The 23205-nt window shown below is 56.5% G+C and overlaps 1 protein-coding gene across 3 annotated transcripts in view; it reads right to left on the reverse strand.

The window, feature by feature from the left end:
- Positions 1 to 22973, reverse strand: part of FAIM2 (Fas apoptotic inhibitory molecule 2) — a 44384-nt gene extending 21411 nt beyond the window's left edge. The window contains exons 1-11 of one of the 3 annotated variants that reach the window (XM_027106217.1): positions 22762 to 22906; positions 19243 to 19438; positions 16454 to 16557; positions 15972 to 16036; positions 15472 to 15525; positions 9347 to 9397; positions 8978 to 9017; positions 8451 to 8488; positions 7823 to 7910; positions 7435 to 7530; positions 5719 to 5772 (exon numbers count right to left, since the gene is read on the reverse strand). In XM_027106217.1, the coding sequence (XP_026962018.1) occupies positions 5719 to 5772; positions 7435 to 7530; positions 7823 to 7910; positions 8451 to 8488; positions 8978 to 9017; positions 9347 to 9397; positions 15472 to 15525; positions 15972 to 16036; positions 16454 to 16557; positions 19243 to 19438; positions 22762 to 22776 (801 nt within the window). In that variant the 5' untranslated portion in view covers positions 22777 to 22906. Of the gene's footprint in view, positions 1 to 5718; positions 5773 to 7434; positions 7531 to 7822; positions 7911 to 8450; positions 8489 to 8977; positions 9018 to 9346; positions 9398 to 15471; positions 15526 to 15971; positions 16037 to 16453; positions 16558 to 19242; positions 19439 to 22761 lie in introns of all 3 variants that reach the window. The other 2 variants (XM_027106216.1, XM_027106218.1) reach the window with 2 other exon arrangements.
- Between the last annotated feature and the right edge of the window lie 232 nt (positions 22974 to 23205).

The raw sequence follows: 23205 nt of genomic DNA on the forward strand, positions 1-23205 counted from the left end.
GTGTGTAGTATGTATGTGTGTGTGGTGTGTACATGTGTGTGGTGTGTGTGTCTGGGTGTGCTCTCTCTGGGTCTCAGCGCAGGGAGGTCCCTGTCACTCTGAGGGCTCACAGTCTCAGTGTTCCTTTTCTTCTGGGAACTGAGAGCAGACGGTTGTGTGTGTCCCCTCAATGGTCAGAAGTCAATACCCAGCACTGGAGGCCCAGCACCTCTACAAACAAAGCATCTTCCTATCCAAGCTTCACTCATCCGAACACCACAGGCCCTGACGCATCCAGCACTGACCACACAGGCTCTCTGTGCCGCTCCATCCCTGACTCTGGGACACTGCAGTGGCCTCCTAACTAACCATCTCTCAGCCTCTCTCCTATTCATTAATCTGGCTTCTCACTAATCTTCCTTAAAGCATAGAGACTGATGTTTCCTGAGGTCCTCAAACTGGCCAGATGGGGCAGGCAGGAGAGAGTTCTGTTCCCATTGGGCCCATCACCTACTTTCTAAAGTCCTATTCCTGGTTTCTTCCCTAGGTATCCAGGCTTGGCTTCCTGATTTAATTGGCTGGGAGGCTTAGCTTCCCCAAAGAAGGACCAACTCTGAGGCAGAGCAACCTGCCCAGAGTCATGCAGGCAAAGAGGCTCAGTCCCTGCAGGAAAGCAGCTGGCCAGGCCCTGGGCGCCACCTGTGCTCCCTTGCTCACTCGCTCTCTCTCTCTCTCCCTCTCCCTGCCTCAACCCTCCTGCTCTGTCCAAACCCCTCCACCTTGCCTCATCACCCAGCCCAGCCCTCATGTTCCTCTGCCTCACTTTCCATGGGCTCCTACAGAAAAGCACTCCAGGAGAGGGCACTAGACAGGAGAGGAGGATGGGGCCAGCCTGAGGCCAGTACCTTTCGGCTGACTCACCCACTTCCGTTGGCATCTGAGTCTAGTGCCTAGAGGGGGGTTACGTGGTAGCGTGAGGGAGAAAGCTTCACGCTTCTTTCCCAAGCTTCTTGAGAACGTGCCAAGGCCAGTCGGGGTGAGGCCGAGGAGGGGCCCGTTCCTGCAGGCAGGACCACGGCCCTAAGAGGACTTGGCTCCCCACCTCCCCAGTCTCAGACTAGTCCATCTGGGTGGCCCTGCTCTCAAAGATGGCAGGGTCCTTCAGGGGAGGGGCTGAGGTCTCTAGGAGACAATCTTTTGCTGCTCACAGCCCTTCCAAGGCCCAGGCTGCTGGGGGTTGGGGTGGGTCTCACTGGGATCTGGGCCCTCCTCTGACACTTCTCTTCCCCCTTTTCTCACACATCCTCCTCGAGGCAGCAAGGAGGATAGGGATCGCTGAGTGACATTCTTGCCTAGCTGCAGTGCGGGAATGGCCCCTCATGGTGCTGAGAATTCTCCATCGGCTAGGGTAGGAGATGCCGGGATGGGCAGATGGAGAGACCAGGGGTGCTGGGCACTGATTCTGGGGATGGGTTGAAGCTACAGGACCACAGATTCTAAAGGACAGAAGTGATGCTGGAAGCAGGATCAGATTGAGGTCAAGGACCTTCTGACTTGAGCTCAACGGGGAGGAATGGGGACCTTAGTTCTCATGGGGCTGGGCCTCTGTGGGTCTCCATCCATCTGACACTGAGACGAGGGAGGGGAATGAGTCTAGCAGGCCCTCCTCAACTCTCCCCATGCCATGGGACCCAGGGGATGGGCTGCAGGTCGTCCCTCCTTTGAGCCAGGTGGCAGAGGGCAGGAGATGGGACTGGGGCATTGATACCACGTGCTCCTAACCATTGTTTACATAACCTGCAGGATGAGCCCCAAACTGTCAGAGCGTTGCTCTCCTAATGAGACATTAACAGGTAATTAGGCGCAGTGGTTCCTCCCCGTCCCCCCGCCCCCCGCCGTGACTCACAGAAGACTGACGCTTAAGTCAGCCATGCACCCATGCTTTCTTTGCCTCACTCTGACAGCGCCTCAGCCGGACCTGGCCTCTCAGGCGTCTGTTCATTCTGCAAACATCCAGGGGTGCCTGCTGTGCGCCACGCACTGTTCTAGGCACCACGGATGCAGCGATGAGCAAGCCAGACCCAAATCCCTGCCTTCAAGGAACTTAAATTCTGCTGGACGGAGACAAACAATAAACCAGAAAAATAGGTAGTACATCAGAGGATGAGACGTGCTATGGAGAAACGGGGGTGTAGGGAGCAACGTGTGTGCGTGCCTGCATGTGCGCGTGTACACACTCAGCACAGGAGATTGCAAATAAAGCAAACACTTGAAGGAGGGGAGAGAGGGAGCTGTGAGCAGATGGGGAGGAACAGACAGAGGCAACCTCGGGTGCAGGGGCCCCGGGCTGGGAGTGAGCCTGCCGTCCTCAGGAGCAGCAAGGATGCCAGCGTGGCTGCCGCAGAGTGGGCGACGGGAGGCCGTGAGGTCAGGGAGGGGCTGCAGGCAGTGGAGAGCGATTGCTGGAGGCCGAGCGGAGGAATGACCTGACCTCATCAATGTTTAGCAGGATCCCTCTAGCTGCTGTGGTGTGGGACACAGACTGTCGGGGCAGCACCCGTGGGAGGCCATTTCAAGAATCCAGGTGGAAGGTGATGGCGACATGGACCAGGAAGTAGCCGTGAAGGTGGAGAGAAGCAATCAGATTCTAGATAGAAGGTGAGGCCAACCGGATTTGCTGCTGGGCCAGTTGTGGGGCGTGGGGAGAGTGAGGAGTCGAGGTGTCATCAAGGCATTTGGCCTGAGTGACTGAAAGGATGGAGCTGCCACTTACAGCAACAAGGAAGGCTGTGGGAGGAGCAGGGGTTCAGGGGAAGAGCAGGAGCTCAACTCTGTGCACATTAAATTTGAGGTGCCCATTAGATTTCCAAGTGTGGACACGGAGTAGGCAATTGGCAAGTCTAGTGTGGGATTCCCGGCTAGCGATGTAAAATGTAGGGTCATCATCATAAAAGATGGTATTCAAAGTCTTGAGACAGTCTGAGATCCCCTAGGGAGTGAGTGTGCACGGTCCATGGCCCAGAGCCCTCCAGTGCGACCCGGGAAGCAGGAGGAAAACCAGGAGAGCTGATGCCTAGATACCAAATGAAGAAGATGCTTCTAGGGGGAGGGAATGAGCAATTGTATCAAATGCTGCTGAGAGTCGAGCAAGATAAGGACTGAGAAATGACAGCTGGATTCAGTCACAGGGAGGCCATTGTGGACCTCGGAGAGAGCGTTTTTAAGAGGGTAAGAGAGAATGGGAGAAGGACTGAGTAGGAAGAAGGGAGGAAGGGAGGAGAGGAATTGGAGAGAGTGTAGATTCCATTTTAAGGAGCTTTGCTCTAATTAGGGGGGCTAGAGGGAGATATGGGTTAAGAGTGTTTTGTGTGTTGTTGGTTTTTCAGTTGGGAGAAATTACAGCCTGTTTCTACGCAGATGGAAATAATCCAGTAGCGAGGGCAACACTGATGGTGCGAGAGAGGGAGGGGGAACATTGCTGGAGAGATCACCCCAGCCTCTCCCCACTTCAAGCCAATAGAAGTTGTCCTCTTTGAGAGGGACAATGGGGGTTCTGGCAATGGCACCAGGCTGGGCACAGGACACCTGGGTCCTGTCCTAAATCGGCCCCTTCCTGGAGGTGGGACCCTGTGCCAGCCCCTTAACACCCGGGACTTCGGATGTGGAAAGCGGGTCTTCACATGTAGAAAGCAGGTCTAACAGCAGCACTACCTCCCTCCCTGGGTTGTGATGGAGATCCAGTGAGGTAATAGGTGTGAAAGTGCTTTGTAAAATGTAAAGGGTGGAACAGATGGTTGGGATTATTTTTATTATTCTAATAATGCAAGGGGTTATTAAACGAATTTAAAGGATTACTGTTCATCCAACCCAACTTGTACACACAGCCTCCCCGCATAGCTGACACACGTGCTGTGTCCTGATCAGCGCAAAGCCAAGTAAACTCCCTGACCCTCCATCAGCGCTCGCCCTCCTCCCACTCTGCCCGGCACGGACCCCTCTTCTTCCATGTGTCCCTGGCAAACGCTGTCCTCTGAGGCCTCCCCAGTCTCCCTCCCCTCAGTCTGACCCTCCTTCCTTTCCTCCTAGCCGACACCCCCCCCCACCCCAACCTTTTCATCAAACTTTGTCTTTAGCAGGTACTGTGTGCAGGAAAGAGTGCTGACCAGGAGCCAGAGAAGTTAGTGCCGCAGGATGACCAACCATCCTGGTTCGCCCAACCTTGGAGTTCCTAGGGGGTTCCCCCAAGAAGTGAGCCTTCCAGTGCTAAAACTGGGAAAGTTCTGGGTAAACTGGGATAAGTTGGTCACCCTAGTCTTGACCAAGGCCAATCACACTTAGTTGATTTACCATTATCTTGCAGGGAAACCTTAGAAAAATCACTTAACTTCTTTGGGGTTAAGTTTTCTCATCTCTAAAATGAGAGGCTTGAAGTTTCACTAGACCCCTTTTTCAGTCCTGTCCAGCCCTCAGCTTCTGAGCCTGGGGGCCATTTACTCCATAGGTATTTACTGAGTGCCACTATGTGCCATGCACTGTGCCCTTCCTGCTGACTGTGGCATCCTGGGCACATAGCACACACCTGACACTTTGTAGGTGCTCAATAAAGACCTGTGGAAATGAATGAATGAATCTGCCACACCTCCATTCCTGGCTCGATCCCTATCCACACCCCCAAAGTCTCTGCTCATAGTTCTGACCCCCTATTTTCCCCCCATCTCTGCTCCCCCACTCTGTCAGCCATAAGCCTCTGGACCCTGTGATTAAGCCCAGAACTCTGACCAGACTGAGTTGAGCTGAAAACACCAGTGAGGGACAGGAGAGTCTGGTCACTGCTCCCACTGGCAGTGGATGTTTACCTTGGATGCCATCCCACCGCATAAGAAGATGTCACCAACACAGGCTTGCCCTGGTGCGCCATCGCATTCAGGTGCTGGGAGCCCACTAAGCAAAGGACCTGTGTTGGGCTGCTCTAGGCAGACATCTGCCCCTGGTCACCTGCATCTCCTGGGCATCTGCCTCCAGCCACCCCACTCCCTTCCCCACCTAGCCTCAGACCCTGAGTGGGGCTCTGGAGCCATCTGTGCGGATCCGCAGTCTAACCCTCCACTTCCAGGAGGCTGTCTGCTGTCTGCAAGTCATTTAAAGCCTCTGAGCTTCAGGCCCCTCATCTTAATCTGAGAACAGCAGAACCTAGTTTATAGAGTTATGGTGAGGATTCAGTACGTGTGCAGAGCTTGCTGTGGGAGAAGCAAGTGCTCAAAAAATACCAGCTATCATTGTTATCATAACCATAATCATCAGCATTAACACTCTCAGTCTGGTGAGGACGGCCAAGGACAAGCTCAATCTAAGTGCATCTGTCACAGGGTACCTGGAATCTCCCTTCCTCCAAGAAGCCTTCCCAGATTACTCCCAGCAGAGCAAGGACTAACTTAGTCCAGGCGGCTGGGACACCCTCACTCTCCCACCCCAACAAGCAGCACTGAACCTCCCCAGGAGTCAGGGGTACCTCTTCCCAGCTCTGTCTAAAGCGTCAATCCTGTTGTTACGACCTTCCTTGCCCCTCTGCCCAGGTCAGCTGGTCTGTCTTAGAGACCTGACAGCACTGAGCCCCTCTGCGCCCACTGGTACTTCACAAGGGTTCAGAGAAGAGGACTATGAGGAAGATGGGGATGGTGGAGGGACCTGAGGAGATGCTGGGAGGCTGAGAAGGCAGGGCCCCCGGGAGGCCACACTCACCAACGTAAACACGCCTGCTCCCAGCACGGCATACACTGCATGGAGCCAGGGCACCTGCAGGGCAGACAAAAAGTGGGTTCAAGGATGGCGAGATGGGCAGTGCGGCAGAGGGGCAGGGAGAAGGGATCAGTCCAGGAATGGAGGGTGTGGCACAGATGTCCCCAGTGGGGGCCCTCTCTCACCCCCCCAACCCTGCCCCAGACTGAGAGGTCCTTAATCCCCTGCGTGCTCACGGTGGGTGGGGGAGCCCCAGGGTAACAGTGATCCTGGAGGGCTGGCAGGCGAGGTCCAGACGGGCCAGCACTTCTTTCCTCCACACACAGCCCCAGGCTCAGGCTGGCCCAGGGTGACTCATCCTATGGGGTCCCTGCCATCCTCCCAGCCTGGGTCTGGCCTGAGGCTGTGCCCTTCTCCCAGTGCAGACTCATCCCTGTGCCGTCTGTCCCCATGTCGGGAGCTTCCTGGCTCTGCCTGTGTGGGTAAAGGGGCTCAGGTAGAAGGGGACAAAGACTTAGGCCCAGGGGTTGGGGGGGCATCTGGCATCCCTGCCAGCTGTGCTTGCTGGGATCCCCTGCAGAGGCTGGAACAGCACCCCTTCCCAACCTCTGCTCCCCCCGGGCCTCAGGGGCACCCAGCTGAGTGCGGAAACCTTGCAAGAGGTGCCAAACAAGCCGTGCCCTCTGAAGAGCCTTCCCCCAGAAGACTCCTGGCAACACAGGCATTCCATCAGCCTGACCCGGGTCGATAAAGGGTTCTTGGAAGCTCTGGGGCCCCTTCCTGTACCCCTCCCCCCATCCTAGATACACAGAGGGCCCCCAGGCCAGCTCCGGCTCCTCCCTTCGTCAACAGGATCCTGGGAAGAGCCAAGGAAATGCCAGAACCAATCCTGACGTTCTGGACTGGGAGGCAATAACCTGGGGCTGGGCAGGATGGGGTAGGGACGGGGAGTGAGGAATACTGCTCTCAGCCTGGCAGCAAAGGGGCAGTGGGGGACCCCGTACTAGAGGTAGCTAAGAGGAGGTAGCGGCAGGTACAAGCCCTGAGCCCTCAGCACGGGTCCAACAGCTGCTCTCTTGGGTTCCCAGGGTTCAAACCCCCTCCTGTGATGCCCTAAGTCCGCCCCTTCTCCACCTGCATCAGCCTGAGTTCCTGGAATGGGTCACTGAGCCCTGAGCAGTCTTAGTGGGATTTCCCAGGCAGGCCGGACACTTCTTAAAGAGCTGAGATTCAGCTGTCGCCATGGACACCCTCATGGGGCAGGGGTATGCTCGGAGCCCCACTGTCCCATTTCCCGCCTGCCTGGACAGCCAAATCCTGCCTCTCTGCACTTGACTGATCCCCCAAGAGGCCCAGGAAGCCCTTCCTCAGGGCCCCTCTGGGCCTGGTGGCCCCATGGAGCTCCGGAGCCCCCTCCCCGGCCTAGGGTTTAAATGATCTGAGCCCTCCCCCTCAGCCTCACCTCCCCCCTAGTGGAGAAGATGGGAAAGGTGAAGCGGATGTGGCTTGTGGAGTGGGCAGGCGCCCAGACCTGTCAAGAAAAGCGTCGCTTCGTTGTTTGCTTACACTGCCAAGCAGCCCGGGGCAGGACAGGATGGCAGGCTGTGAGCCCTTGGCTCGCGGCCTTCCCTGGAGGGTGTAGGAGGAAACGGCACCCTCGGGCCGGCAGTCCCACCCCCGCCATCCCCATGGGGCCGGCTGGGAGACCTGGAGACTCACATATTGGAAGGGCAGGAGGATGGCCAGGATGAGTCCACTGAAGAAGAGAGTCATGAGCAGCACGAAGAGCACACCTTGGCAGGACGTGAAGTCAAACTGCAGGGGTAGGACGGGCGTCAGCTGCCGGGGCCCTCAGGCCTGCACAGAGCGGCCCGGCATTCCTGGGGGCCCCGGCTGGGCAGTGTGCTGGCCAGAAGGCTGAGGCCGAGGCAGCAGGCCACCTTCCCGTGCTCACCCCAGAACCCGCTGTTCCTCCCCCTCCCATCCCAGGCGGCCTCCCCAGACACTACGCATGCCTTTTACCTCCCCCAGCTGGGGAATCCAAGCTTGCAGCCCACCGCCCCCGCCCCCCACCAACCTTCCCCAGCCCGAAGGCCCCAGGGCTGACCTTGGTCTGGAAGCTAAAGACGGTGACCGAGAGGCAGACGAGGGCCGTGATGCCCAGGCACAGCAGCACAGATGTGGTGTTGTAGTAGCTGCAGGATGGGCAGGCCAGGGGGTTGGCTTCAGGGCAGGGCTTCTGGTCTCCCCTTGCCCTCCTCCCAGGTCCTCCCCTTCTGCCAGGACCTGATCCCCCGACCTCTGGCTCCCAGCCTCTCCCCTTTCCCAGGATCCCCCTTCTCTCTGCCTCCTCATTCTTTCTACGGGGACCCACCCTCCCCAACATGCTCACACTCAGAATCCTGTTAGAAGGCTCTCGAAGAGGTGGGAATGGGGGTGGGGAGGAGTTGTGCTGGTGCCTGGAGGTGGCTTATAGGGAACTGTGTGATCATGAACCTGGGGTCTTTTCAGCTGCAGCTTGAGAGGTGTCACCTTGCTCTCCTCTGTCTCCCACCCCCACCCACCAGCCTGGCCAGGTCCTGGAGGCCGAGTGTGGGAGGAGCGCGCTCCAAGCCCACGTCTGCTGCCTGCCTGAACGCCCCCCGCCAACCCCGTCCAAACGCTCCCTGGAAGGACTGTGCTTGGGGCAGCTCCCCTCAGGATGTGGCCAGCCCCCTTCCGCCTGGCCCCTTTACCTGGACAACATCCCAGTGAGGTAGGCCATGGACAGGGTCTGAAAGGAGAAGCAGGATGAGGGAGTGCTGGGGGCCCAGACACCTTCAAGGGCCAGCCTGGGTCTCCACCCCTTGTGTGTACCCCTCAACTCTGAGTCTGCTTTGCTCACACACACATTTACCTCCAGGATTTCTCCCGGTGAAGGAGGTCCCAGCCGTCCCTTTTTTTTTCTGCAGGCCTGCTCGTCCCCCTTTCTAAGATTCACACCCTCCCCCCACCCCCAGCTCTTGTTATCCATAGCTCTAGGAGTCCCCATACAAACCTCTTAAAAACAAAATCACAATGGAAAGAGGGAGTGGATGGAGTGGGGAGAGAAAGGCTATTTGGAAAGAGAGGGTGGGGTGTCTTTGCAGAAGAAGTGGGGCGAAAATACCCCTGCCATCCCCAGTGACCTCACATCAGCTACCTCCAACTCCTAGCCCTCGAAGCTCACCCTTCAGCTCTCCTCCCCCCATCCCCACTCAGCATCTGTCCCCACATCACTTACAAAGATGGTCAGGAGGATCAGGTTCCAGGGGAAATGCCTCCTGTAAGGCAAGCCACGGAGTTCAGAGGAGAGAGGGGGCGTGCCTGCAGCACAGGCTGGGTCATGCTGTCCGAGGGCTCCCCCACAAACTCACCCCCACGCCTCGGAGCTTCTTCCTTCAGCCACATCCCCATGTGCCCCCATCTGTGCCTTCACCCTCCCCCCGCCCCGAGGCGCCAAGTAAAGGAGGGAGGGGCAGGCCTTGATGGAGCCCAGAGAAGGATGGGGCCGTCTCAGGGGTGCACTGGCGGCAAGCAGGACTGGGGCCAGGACTTCCAAGGTCCTGCTCACGTTTCCACAGCCATGCTGCTCCTCAAGCCGTCATCATACCTTGGTCCAGAACAGCAGGCCAGGGTCAGGTAGGTCGCGAAGAAGACGGCGCTGTGAGAGACAGACGGATGCGAGAGCTGGCCGCCCCTGAAGGCCCTCCACCCAGGCCCCTGCTCGTCCCACTCTCTGCCACCCCTGCCCACAGGGCACCAAGCAGGCTGCCAGGGGCAGGGGTTGGTTAAGCGCACGATCATCTCAGAACCTTGCAATGGGCAGGGTGATGGTGTAATTCCAAAAGAAAGGAAGGGGAGTAAGATGAGCCTGCTTCTAGAAATACTGAATCTTGGGTGCCATGTGGTAGCTGACCACCCAGTGCAAAGTGGTTCCCCCCAGACAATATCTTATTACTTATATATATTTTGAAAAGCTCATATACAGTGTTCTCCATATGCCAGGCAGAGGGCTACATGCTTTATGAGGATTAGCTAATATAACCCTCCTATCTTCTCTAGGAAGCACGTTCTTCACTTTATAACCGAGGCACAGTGAGGCCAGGTGAGCTGTCCAAGGTCACACAGCTACCACATGGCAGAGGCAGGGTTAGAACACAGGCTTTCTCCTCCAGAGTCCTAGCCTATAACCACTACCCCATACTGCCTCCTTTAGGCCTTTCCCTGGCCCTGTCACTACCTACAATGATCTTGTCTGTCCTGCCAGCACCTGGCACAGCAAGAAGTACCTGTGGCATGAATTTCTGGATCAGGTGGCCGTATCCATTGGGAAGCTCAGGTGGAACCCAGAGACAGGGGTCGAGGATTAAGGATTTTCTGGAAAGCAGTGGAAGTGGAGGCCAGTCCAGGAGGTGGGACATGAGGGCTGAAGACCCAAGGCTGGGGCATGCTCATGTCTACCTAGATTGGTGCCTACACCAATGCATGGTCTCCAGCTCTCAGTGTGCCCTCAACACACGGCACCTGTCATCCTTCCCATCTCCCTCCTCGGTTCTCTCACGCATCCCCTACAGCAACAATGCCAACCATCCTCCTTCATCTGCAAACCTCCCAGGCTGCCTCACTCTCCTGCCTGGTCTGGCCTGATGTGTCCCAGAAAGATTCGAGATGAGTTGGGGGGGCTCCACTGGCTCCCTGCCTGCCGCCTGCAAACGCGTCATGCATCTATGTGTCCTTCCTCCTGTCCCTCCTCCCATCCCAGGTGAATCCCCCCAAGCCTCTGGGTCCCACGCCCTCAACTGCCCTGCCATCGACTGCTACATCTTCTCCCTCACAAACCTCCTCAGCTGTTCTCCATCTTTAACCAACATCTTTCCTGGCTCCAGCTACTGCCACTTTATCCACCCTCACAGCCAAGCTTCTTCAGAAAGTTGTCTCCACTCACGGCACCTTCTCCAACTCACAATCACTCCTCAACTTAACAAACCAGCCCCTGTCCCACTTAATGAGAGCTGGCTTTGCCACATCACTATGACTTTGTTGAGTCCAACTGACACTTGTCCATCCTTATCTGACCTGGACATGCTGACATCTGATCTCTCTCGTTGTTTCCCTGGTCCCACAATGACACAGCCTTGGGTCCCCTCCTGCCTCCCTGGTCACTCCTCCTCCATCTCCTTCAGCACAGGGTCTCCCTTCACGATCCTCTTGGGTGGGCTCACTCATTCCTAGGACTCCCTTTATCAGGCAGATGCTTATGACTCACACACCATATTTCTGATCTAGAATTTCCTTCTCAACCTCAGACCTGAATAACCAACTGCCTACTGGGCAAACACGGCTGTTATGCAGCAGGTTAGAGCCGAACCTGCCCTCTTCCTTGCTCCTTCTCCTGCATCCCCTGTTGCAGAGGATGTCATGCAGCCTCCGAGTCACCCAACCAGCGACCTCGGTCAGCCTTGCCTCTCACCCTGCCATGCCCAGCTAATCACTTGGACCTGCTGATCCTCTACCCAGGCAGTTCTCAAATCTGTCCCCTTCTCTCCATCCCCACGACCACCCTTTTAGGTCGGGTCATCTCTGTCTATCCGGTCCTTCTGCCTCCAGTCCTGCCTTCCACTCTCCAAGCTATAGGCAGATCCCATCATGTGACTCTCCTGTTTAAAATTCCAAAGACCTGGTGATGCACTGCCTAATCCGCCCCCCGGCCTACCTCTGCAGCCCACCCCGCACCGCACTCCGCCCCTCCATCTACCCTCATGGCCCTCTGCACCCTCACAGCGTGCCCACCACTCTCTGCCCCTACTGGAAAGGACCGACTGGCGAGGATGCCTGGGGCTGAGGTTGGAGGGGCTTCCTCTGTGCACCACGGGCATAACTCAACCAAAGCCTGCACCCCACACCCCACGGGTCTGCTCATCTGATCCCCACCCAGATGGAGCACCTGGAACAACCTATTGTCCAACCCAGGGCCTGGCACGGCTTAGGCAATCTTTAAGCACTTCTGGGTGAAACGTGAAAGCACAGGGAATGTAGGGGTTGAGACGAGCCTATTGCATTTGGTAAACAGGAGCCCTCCATCTTCACCCTCTCCTATTCTTCAGTGGTTCTCAAATGATGCATCACTGCTGTCACAGGGATGGAGGGGTTCTCAGTGCCAGGACCAGGGCTGCAGGCCATCCTGTTCCGTGAGGAACAGTGGAGTCGTCCTGCCCCAGTTGTTAAGAAATACCCCAGCATCTGCTCTCTTTCGGTCTCCCTTGAGTCACCAGTCACTTCGACAACAATAATAATAATAATACCCTTGTCTATGTGTATCCTGGTTGTGGGGCCTGTCTCCCTGGCCAGACTGGAAGCTTCCTGAGGGCAGGGCCCAGCCTCCTTTTCTCTCTGGTCCAGAGCTCCTCAACCCTCAAGACGAGTGGTCGGGAGGAAGGGCAGAGGGACGGACGACCTGGAGCGTATGGGGCAGTTTGGGAGCCTGACCCTCATTTCACATCCCAGCTCTGCCACCACCATCGTGTGACCTTGAACAGCTACTTAATTGCAGAGCTCCAGCCTCCTGCTTTGTAAAACGGGAATGCTGGTACCAACTCACAGGGCTGTAGCGAGGACTGAATGAGAGCATGCAGTCCAGCCTTGAGCACAGAGCCTGGCACTGGGTAGGGACCTGAAGATGGGAGTTGTTATTATTATAACTAGGACCTGGCTAACTGACAGCTTCCTGGAGAGGCTCGGACCCACCTCCCCCAAGTCTGGTCTCACACTTTTCCTCCTCTGTCCGGTCTCCCCACCTCCACCCCACAGCCCTCACTCCTCCCCTGCACGGTAGGGAAGCCCGCATTTCCCTGCTGCCAAGGCTCAGAGGGAGCAATCAGACAATAAGGCGAGAGCCCACTGAGGGAGATGATTGGGGCCTGGAGAAAGAGTGGGCGGGGGGAGGGGGTGGTGCTGGAAGGCTGCCATCCCAGGGAGCGAAGAATAAATCACAGAAGAAGTGAAAGACAGACTTGCTTGTCAGAGCCTGGGCCTCAGGGCCTGAGCTAGAGCCGTGGTCTGTTTACAGAATGTCAAGACCAAGGCACGAGGCTCAGGTGGAGGCCAGGGTCCAAACCCAGTGTCCTCCCCCAACTTATGATGCTCCAGGACCAGTCCCAGGCTGTGGGGAGGCAGCAGAGCATGGAGGGGAAGTGCATGAGCTTCTCAATCAGAAAGACAGGGTTCAATCCTGGCTCTGCTGCTTAGGAAGCAACATCTTCTCTCTGAGCCTCAATTTTCTCATGTATAAAATGGGGATAATAGGGCTTCCCTGGTGGCGCAGTGGTTGAGAATCTGCCTGCTAATGCAAGGGACACGGGTTCGAGTCCTGGTCTGGGGGGAACCCACATGTCGCGGAGCAACTAGGCCCGTGAGCCACAACTACTGAGCCTGCGCGTCTGGAGCCTGTGCTCTGCAACAAGAGAGGCCGCGATAGTGAGAGGCCCGCACACCGGGATGAAGAGTGGCGCCCGCTTGCCACAACTAGAGAAAGCCCTCGCACAGAAACGAAGACCCAACACAGCAAAAATAAAATAAATTAATTAATAAACTCCTACCCCCAACGTCTTCTTTAAAAAAAAAAATGGGGATAATAACTGTATCTGCCTCGTAGGGCTGTTGTTAAGGATCAAATGAAGAGTATCTGCAAATCACATGGCACAGTGCTACATACATAGAAAAAGACCTGTTTTATTCTTACTGCTATTAAGGGCTTGGTGTTTGGAGGACGTGAGACCCACTAGGTGTCAGACCTGCTAGGTCTCAGACCCAGAGGCAGACTCAGGACTGGATAGCGATGTGGGGAGGGGGCAGGATGGGGCAGAGCAACAGGCTGGCTTTCTAGAGAACAGGGCAGCATCTTGGTGGTGAATTCCCAAGCACCTTTAAGGCTTGGCGACGCTCCATGGAAAGCACACGGTCCATGCCCACTTCCGACTTCTCTCCACACCCACCCACCCCTGAGTCTGGGACAGCATCTGTTTTCTGCTTGGAGATGCTGAGGAGGAAGGACCTCTCACCATTCAGAGGTCAAATTCTCACACCATTCTCAGTGGGGTGGACTCTGCCCTCAATTCTAGAGCCTGCTTATTCTTGGACTGTCCCCCTGCCACCATCTGCTTAGGGCACAGAGTCCCAAAGACCCTCCCGCACGAGGCCTGACGAGGGGCCTGGGGACCGCATTCCTGAGGTGGCAGGGCGCAGAGGCTGCCAGGCGGTGCTGATGTGCCGGGAGCCATGCCAACCCGCCACGGGGGCTGGCCGGGGTGGCAGTCCCTGGGGCCTCATCAGTTTTAGCCTACAGTGCCCCCCATCCCCCCAAATGCCCGCCTCCCTGCCTGGTCTGCAGACAGGCCCTCTGTCCTGTGCCCTAAGAAAGGCTCTGGGTGTGAATGTCTCCTCCCCTGGGATCCCCAACTTGGCTGAGCTCCTCCTCCACTCCTCCAGGGAGTCCCAGAGGCCAGGATGTCTCCTTCCTGTCGGGCTTTGGCTGGCTTTTGTTAACTTGAGGCCCACTCTGGGACTGTTCGGGGCTCGGGTGGTCCAGGAGGCTCTGGGCTGAGCCTACGTTCCCACCAGACCCCCATCCAGGAACAGGCCTGGGACAGCTGTAGTGTGCAAGCTCCTTGGGTGGACATTCAGAGCCTCCACCCCGGAAGGCCTTGCTTCTCTCTGGGATGTCCCGATTCCCCTCACGGAGCCTTGCGGTGCTCCGCCAGCCTGGTCCCTAATTTACCCAATGTACCACGTGCGCTCCCACTCCCAAGCGTTTACTTAAGTCACCCCAGTCCCCAGGCCCCTTGGCTCATCCTTTGAGGCGCACCCGCTGACATGGACTGAGGGCTCCCCCTCCTCTGAATGCTGCTCTTTCACAGGCTGCCTTGTATGCCCGCCACCTTCCCCTGCAGAGGCCTCCTCTCCACCAGCTCCAGTTCTGGCCTCGGCTCACAGTAGGTGCTGAAGGAGACTTTGCTGACAGTAGTTCTGCTTTAAACAGGGTGGTCTGGCCTGGAAGTATCCAGAATGACTCCTTAATTGCCCACATATGAGGGTCAGAATAACCTCTCAAGTCACCTGCCATGCTCCTTAAAGAGTAGAGTATATAAGCAGAAGCCAACTGCTCGAGGGGAAGGGAGTCTGCCAAGTAGAGGGGTTAAGAGTACAAGCCTCAACCTGAAGCTTGGGTTTGAATCCCAGCTCTACCACGGCCTACCTGTGTGACCTTGGGCAAATTACTCAACCTCTCTGAGACTTAGTTTTCTGAGGAGTGAAAACTAATCAAGCACTGCATATCAAGCACGTAGAACGATGCCCAGCCCTTATTGGGCACTGTATAAGTGGTATCTCTTATGATTAATAATTCACAAGCATTAATAACAACTATGTTAATATTGAGTAGCAACATTATCATTAGTGTGGGCCAAGGTGTCCCAGCCCCCCTTCTCCTCCAGGCCAAGGTCTGGGTCTCCCTAGCCATGACCCCAGTTCCACCCTTCCCTCCTTGGGCAGGCACCAGAACCAACGCCCATCTCCTCCCCTCCCCCTCAGCTCTACACACCCCAGAAGGCCCCTTCTGGCCATGCTCTTATGAGGCAGTTCCTATGGGATGGGGAGAGGTCATGGGCTGGGATTCTGTCAGTGGAGATTTCCCACCTTGGCTGTGGAGGGTGTTCTGGGAAGGGGCCTGGGTATACTTACTAGGATGCCCAGTACCAGCCTGGGTTGGCCTGGACATAGTCCTTAACGGGGTCACTGCAGAGAAGGGAGGGAGAGAGAATCAGAATTTACCCTCTGTCTCCATTTCTAGTTCAACATCTGCCCCTGCCCCCGCCCCCCCCCCCCCTCCAAGAGGAAGAAAGGAGAGACCACACCCCTGGTGGGGGAGGGAGCTCCAGCCACAGTCTTCCAGTCTCAGGCTGAGACTTGGGTGCGCCCAGGTGTAGGGCTGCTGCATCTGAGAGGAACGACTGCTTCACAGACACCTGCAGGCCCAGAGAGCACGGGGCCACCCCCAGCTGGACGGAGGACCCCTCCCTGTGCACGGTCTAAGGTTCTTCCCAGCATGAGGTGGGCCGCTGCCCTGCACCAGCATCTTCAGGCAGACGGTTCTAAGAACAGTCTGACTCTGGACCCTCCTCCCCAGGCCGAGACCTGGCGCCACCACCCGTGGAACGTGCTGCTCCACACAGCCAACTCACCAGAAGGTAAAGAGAGCCACGACACCCAAGGTCACCAGCAGCTGGATCAGCAGAATGGTATAGACCTGGGGGTGGGAGGGGGTTCCGCTCAGCTTGGGGGGCCCTGTTGGGGGCCAGAGAGGCTCAGGGCCCCAGCAAGGCTTAGGGAGACCCCAACTTCCTGGCGACTCCATCTACCCTCCAGACCCGCATCCTGGGCCTTCCACCCTCCTTCTTAGGGGGCATCGGAATGAATCCAGGACAAGGCGAAAGGACAGCAAAGACGCTCCAGAGCCCACACCCATGGCATCTGGAGAGAAGAGACCACGTGTTCAGCCGCAGCAGGGGGCAGTGGGCACCCCAACTTCCCAGTAGGTGCCGTCAGTTGGCATCACAAGGATGGGGAGAGGGATGGCCTCTGGGCAGGAGACTGGGCCAGCGGCTTCTCGAGGGGCTCCCCCCACCCAGCTTCCCAGTCTGGGAGAGTTGGGGGAGGCAATTACCTTTCTGATGAAGACTCTGCGAACGTTCTGGTCGTCCCAACTGAAGGTGGTGAAGAGCTCGTGGTCGCCAGTGGGGAAACCACTCTCATAGCTAGAGCTGCTGCCTGGATGGGCAGGGGGAGGGCCGTGAGCGCTCCCACACACATAAACACCACCCCCAACGGCTCAGAGCTACCTTTTGTCAGACTGGCTTTCTGGACCAGGCAACGCCCTTCTCTCCAGCCCCATTCTCAAACCTCCTCCTGCCCCACCCCATCCCATCCCACAGAGATCCCAGATCTCTCCCAGGTTGCCCCTCACCTTTCCTGTTCTGAGTGTGAGAAGGAACTGTCATCTCCCCTTCCCACCCCAAGCGGGAGCTCCCTGGGGCCCAAGCTCTGCCATACAAATGTGGCCCTTCCCTCTTGTGCCCCCCATCCCCCTTCCTGGACAGTCTGGCTCCCTTGTGGCTGAGAATCAGAGAAGGACAGCCACTCCCCCGGGGCTACCTCACACATCCCAGAGTCAAAGGTCCTACCCTGGCTTGCTCTGAGGTCCCGGGGGTGGGAACTGGGGACTCGTAGGTGGAGTGGACCAGCTGGTGCTCCAGCTGGGAACCGGAGCTGGGGGAGGCTGGAGGGGAAACAAAGCCAGGACAAGGGCAAGAAGTGGCACGTGGGTGTGGGTGAAGTTTGGGGGCCTGGTCCCAGAACTCAGGCTTTTGGAAGAGCATGGGCTCTGTAAGCAAACACGTGGATCCCTCGCCAGGACTGACTAGCTGTGCGGCCTTAAGCAGGTCACCAGCCTTCTTTGTCTCTTCCGGGATATGGGTTAGTGATACCCACCTCACGGGGATGAAACGGAGAAAAGTGAAAGCTCTGTGCCTGACGCTGACGACACCACCCTCTCTCTTCCATCCCTCGTCTGGGTCATTCCTAAGGCCTCAGATGTGTCCGCTCTGCTCTCCACCATCCCTGCAAGTTCTCCATGACCTTCCCCTCCACAGCAAGAGCCTGTCTTGGCCTTTCAAATCTGCCCTCGGCACTGTCCCGCTTTAAATTCTTTGATGGCTCCTCACTGCCTTTTACTCAAGTTCAAGTTCCTTAACAAAGCCTCCTCAGCCTCCCACGAGTCCTCCAGCCCCACTGCACACTACTCCCTTCTACTTTTCTCCAGCCTGACTATATTTTTTTCAGCAATGTGCTCTCTTGCCTCTGGGCCCCTGCACATTCTTTCTTTCAGCCTTGGACACTCATTTTCCTACCTCTTCACCAAGCTAATACATGCCATCCTTCAGGACTCCCCTCATGGATACCCCTTCCTCCAGGAAGTCTTCCCTGACTGTCAGGCGGGTTAGTTGAACGGCCAAGGCCTCCATCACTGCCTTTCACCATGTGGTAATCATCCATTTACTTGTCTACACTGTCAGCTCTGTGAGGGAAGGGCTTGCAAATCAATGCATCCCCAGAAATTAGCTCAGTGCCAGACACGGTGCCTGGTGCACGCTTAGTAAATGTTTGTCACGTGCTGACTGAAATGAGCTGCCTTCCTCTGCCCTGACAGTTCGTTGGAAAACATTCCTTAAGGCAGCCAGTCCTGGCAACCAGGATATGGGAAATGAGGAAGGGGGAGGGAGGTGGATCCACTGCCAACCTGGGGCTTGGAGACCCTCAACCTCTTATCCTTCACTCCTTCATGTTCTGTCCACGTCCCCCACCAAAGCCCAAATGGCCAGGCCACAGAGGGGGAGAAAAGGAGAGAAAAAGCAGTCCTGTGGGTGTCAGCGGCAGGAGGAAGGGCTCCCATGAACACCAGACCTTCAAAGGCCCTCCAGTAGATGACGGTGGGGTGGGTCTGCTTGGGTCTGGGCTGAAGGGCTCTGTGGTGGGAGGTGTGGACCATGGTGGCCGCTCCTCCTGAGTAGAGACGGTCTGAGGCATTGTCCCCAGGATCCCTTCTAGAATTCTGCTGGGGGTGGGGGTGGGGTGACAAGGTGGGGGAGGGGGCCGAGGGGGGCGAGGGGGCCGAGGGGGCCGAGGAAGACTTCCTTGCAGCTTGCGGGAGCTGTACATTCCCAGCCCTGAGGCAAAGCTCCCACAGGCTGCCACACCGAACAGAGGGCCCCCTACCAGCCCGATTCTTAGTGTGCAAGGAGCTGGCGTCAGCCCGGGTGGGTCGGCCTAGGAATCGTGCCTGGCCCTGAGGGATGCTAAGGCTGGCATCCACACACCTTCCCCACATCCTGCTCTCCTGCCCCCAGTTAAGGCCTGGGGAAGGGTAGAGAGACAAGGAGAGTGATGAGTGAAGTGGATCCTCAGGCCCCCGCCCTAAACAACCCTGGGGCCTCCACGGGGACTGGTTTCAGATCAGCCAGCGTGTCAGCAAACTGCACCCACACTCACAGGGAGGCAGCCCCAGCTGAGGCCACAGTTAGCTGTAGCCTCGTACTGCTCCTTCCTGTGTCCACTCTGACCTCCCTCACTCCCTCTCTGCAACCCTTTCTTCTAGGACAGCCCCTGGTTTTTCTCCCCCATCTGTCCCCTCTTTTTGCCCTAGCTTGGTGACTTGAAAAAGCCCCTCTTCCCCATCCAAGGGAATTATGACTGCAGAAACTGTATCAGTCCTTCTTCATGGAGGTCTCCTTGACCTACCCTCAGAACAGTCCTCCAAATCCCAAACCTTTGACATCAGAGCCTCATACAACAACCATACAGTGCGTCTATTTCTGGGCAACTTCTTCCTATGCAGGTTTTCCATCTGGGCCCACCACTCCCCCTGATGCTCCAGCCTCCAGGAACTGAGAGACTTACTAGGGTCCACATAGGCCCAGCTGGGGTGGAGAGGCACAGCCGAGGGGGCTGGTGGAAAGACTCCTGCCTTCAGCCCCTCCCCAGAGGTGGCCTCCTCATAGGAGGGCGGGGCCGAAGGCACTGCTGGAGCCTCCTTCTTCTCACCATTCGCCTGCTGCTGCCCCTCTGTCCCGGGGGCCTTGTTAGCCACAGAGAGCTGTGGAGTAGAGGCAGAGAGAGACAGTCACCAGGGAGAGGGTACCTTCTAAGTCCTCTTCCCCAGCCCCTCAATTTCTGGAACTTCCATGGGTACTTTCTCACCTGCACTAGGAACGGCAGTGGTGCAGACAAGAACCTCCCTATTTTATGTGGGGTATATATACGGTGGAATATTATTCAGCCTTAAAAAAGGAGGAATTCCTGTCATTTGCAACAACATGGGTGAACCTGGAGGACATCATGCTAAGTGAAATAAGCCAGACACAGAAAGACAAAAACTGCAGGATCTCACTTATATGTGGAATCTAAAATTGTCGAAATCGTAGAAGTACAGAGTAGAATGGTGGTTGCCAGGGTCTGGGGGGTGGGGGGAATGGGGAGATACTGGTCAAAAGGGCACAAAGTTTCAGTTATGCACGACGAAAAAGTTCTGGAGATCTAATTGCAGCCTGGTCACTATAGTTAACAACACTGCATCGTGTACTCGAAATTCGCTGAGAGGGTAGATCATAAGTGTTCTTGCCACACACACACACAGAAGGTAACTATGTGAAGTGATGGATGTGTTAGCCAGGTTGATTGTGGTAATCATTCCGCAAGTTATATGTATATCAAAATATCACACACCTTAGATATATACAATTTCTATTTGTCAATTATACCCCAATAAATCTGGAAAAAAAAGAATCTCCCTATTTTACAGATGGGAGAACTGAGCTCCAGGGGGGTCAGGGCTGGCCGGGGGCACACACTGGAGCTGGGATAAGAACTGAGGAAGGAGAAAATTCTTAGGAGAGCCCACCATTGGTGGTCACCGTCCCCCGGGGCAGGGACTGGCGCTATATGGTTCCACCATTTCCCTGGGGTCCAGGGAAGGGCCTGGCACAGAGTAGTAGGCCCTTAAAAGTATTACTGAATGAAAGGTCCTCTCATTGAATCTCCCTGCTACCTTGCTCGTTGTATTTTGATCCCTGTTTTTAAAATGAAGGAACTGAGGATCAGAGAGGAAGAATGACTCAGAGCCACACATGGCCCACTGGGCTGCAGAGCCCAGGTACCGTCCACTGGGGCTGGCCTCCTTCTGCTGGGCTGGAGATGACCAAGGAGGGTGGGGATGGGAGAGCAGGGAAACAGAAAGGGGAGAGGAGAGGGAAAAAAAGAGGAAGAGGAGGACTTCCCTGGCAGTCCAGTGGTGAAGACTCCATGCTTCTACAGCAGGGGGCACGGGTTCAATCCCCGGTCAGGGAACTAAGATCCTGCATGCTGTGGGCAGTGCAGACAAAGAAAAAAAAAAAAAGAGGAAGAGGAATGGGGGTTGCAGTGCAGACAAAGAAAAAGAAAAAAAAGAGGAAGAGGAATGGGGGCTGCAGGGGAGCGGAGGGGCAAGAGGCCCCTGGCTAAGAGTCCATTTTGGCCTCATGCTGTTGGAACCTCAGCCTCTCCCTCAAACCAGAACAGAATCTGACTGTCACTGATGGAAGGGGAAAGCACCTCCTCATTCAGCCCCTTCCTTCATCTTACAGATGAGGAAACTGAGGCCCAGTGGGAAATATCCCATGGCGGGTTGAAAATTCAAGTCTATTTACACTCAGATATGGCCCCGGTTCCACAATGTGCAAGTTTAGCTTTGGTGAGAAAATAGGGGCTGGGAGGGCCCGAATGATGCCGCCAGGGAAGGGAAGATTGGGGATGCGGGGATGGTATGAAAACTGAAACGTCACCAAAAGGACTGAACCTCAAAAAACAAACGGGATTTAGGTCTGGTTCCAAAAAGAATGAGTTAAACCTGCAGGGCCACTGAGGAAGGCTGCAAAGTTCCTTCTCTGCGAGCAGCATCTAGCTGAGGCAGCCCAGAGATGAACAAGCACCGGAACGTTTCTTCTTCCATCCAGCCCTGAGGATGACTGAACTGGAGGGGTCTTTTCCATCATCAGAAAGCCTGGGAGCAAGCTGGGGGTGAGGGGCCGAGGAGGCAGGGGCCATACATTCACCTCAGGACAGGAAGCAGCGTCAGCAAAGTGACTGGCGGAGGTGGAGGTGGGAAATGGAGGGAGAGAATCCGCAGAGCGGGGAGCTCTTCATTTTCACCATGGTGAACCCCACCCCTGCGTCCTTAGGGAAGGGCCTCAAAACCCAGGCCTGTGGGAGTAGGGCCCGGGCTCATCCCTCCCACTCCCCAGCCCCCTTCATCACCCAGATCAGAAGGGTCATGCCCAGGAGAATCCATTTCAGCCCACCGGAACCAAGGTTCTCTGAGCCCAGACCCAGGGCTTGTGCCTGGGAAAAGGATTATCACCTCTGACCTCAGTCCGGTCCAGATTCGTCCTCCTCACCAACAACCACCCTGCTGACCCTAGGCCCTGGACCCCCCACATCCAGCATTACCAAGTGAAGTCTGTCCAAATGGCACGAGGTGGTATCACCCAATGACATCATTTCGAGGCCTGATGAGCTTAAAAAACAGTGAAAGGAGGGTCTGAGAGCCCAGGAAAGATGCCATTGGCTCTGAGGCTCATCTCTGAGAAAAGAAGGGGAGTGGAAGGGAGGCCCTTCTTCTGTTTTCTCTGCCCAATCCTTAGCACCCCCAAGCAGAGGGCCAGAGGACCCTCCTTCTTTGCCCCAGGCCCTGGTGGTTGTATAATTCCACAGGCTATTGGTGTTACATAACCCTACTAGGCCAGCCAGTCTCTGCCCCAGCCCCTCCCCTACACTTCAGGCCTAAAACAGGAATAAAAAGAGAAGATGTTTTATCCGATCCCATTCAGTCCTATGTCTGGGCAAAGCGAAAACAAAAATTAGAACATCCTGAAGCAGGGTTGCCATAGGAACCCCCCAACCACAGGGGCTGTATCCAGATATGGAATAATGACAGGGAGTTTGGGGGGGGGGGGGGGGGTTCTGTGGAGGGTGTAAAAGATGAATATATGGTTGGGGTTGGGATTGGACAGAGTGGGGGTGCCCTATAGGGACTGCCCCCCAGGGCTCACCCTGGGGATGCGTGCACACACACACACACACACACACCAGACGCCTAAGCTGACTCCTTAAGGCGACATGGGCGTCTGTGAAGGCTCCTGTGATGCCAAAGCAATTGATGGAATGTAGATGGGAGGAGAGGTGAGCCTGGTGGGCAGGAAGAGGCCACAACCCATTCCTTGAAACAGGCCTTGTGGGCCTCTGACTTCGGCAAGGACCACGCAGGACCTTCGCATAAGAGCCGAGGGAGGATGCTTACAGTGGTCCTGAGAGTTTGCTTAGGATGACAGGGAGATGGGGGAACCAGAGGATGAAGGATGATGCAGGTGGGGGAGATGCCGATACCTTTCCCTGTGTCATGGTGCCGTCTCTCCGGGAAGGGGTCCCTGAGGCACGGGCGGCCGCTTGGGTCACCGCAGCCTGCCTGCGTCTCTTCCTTCCTCCGCGTGGGTTCTAGCAACATCCACTGCAGCCGGGCCAGGAGGACCGGAGCGTACCATCCAGACGCGGGGAGGGGGGCGGGAGATGGGGGGAGGGGGGGGCCAGGGCGGGCCTGTAGGCTGCGGCGGAGGCCTCTGCGGATTTGCAAGCGGAAGTGGAGGAGGCGGCGCACAGCCCTTTCCTCCCGCCCCCTCCTTCCTGGTATCCTCACCGCTCAGGAACCAGGCAGCTCTGCGCTGCGGAACTGCCCAAGTGGACGGGTCCAAGCGGGCGGGAGGAGGGGCCGGGAGTCCGTGACACCCGACCAGCTGATGCTGCCTGCCTGTAACTGGAGCTGGGTGTCAGGGC

Source organism: Aethalodelphis obliquidens, unplaced genomic scaffold (genome assembly GCF_003676395.1).
Source record: "Aethalodelphis obliquidens isolate GAN/ISIS:26980383/991018 unplaced genomic scaffold, ASM367639v1 scaffold8, whole genome shotgun sequence".
NCBI classification, from domain to species: domain Eukaryota; kingdom Metazoa; phylum Chordata; class Mammalia; order Artiodactyla; family Delphinidae; genus Aethalodelphis; species Aethalodelphis obliquidens.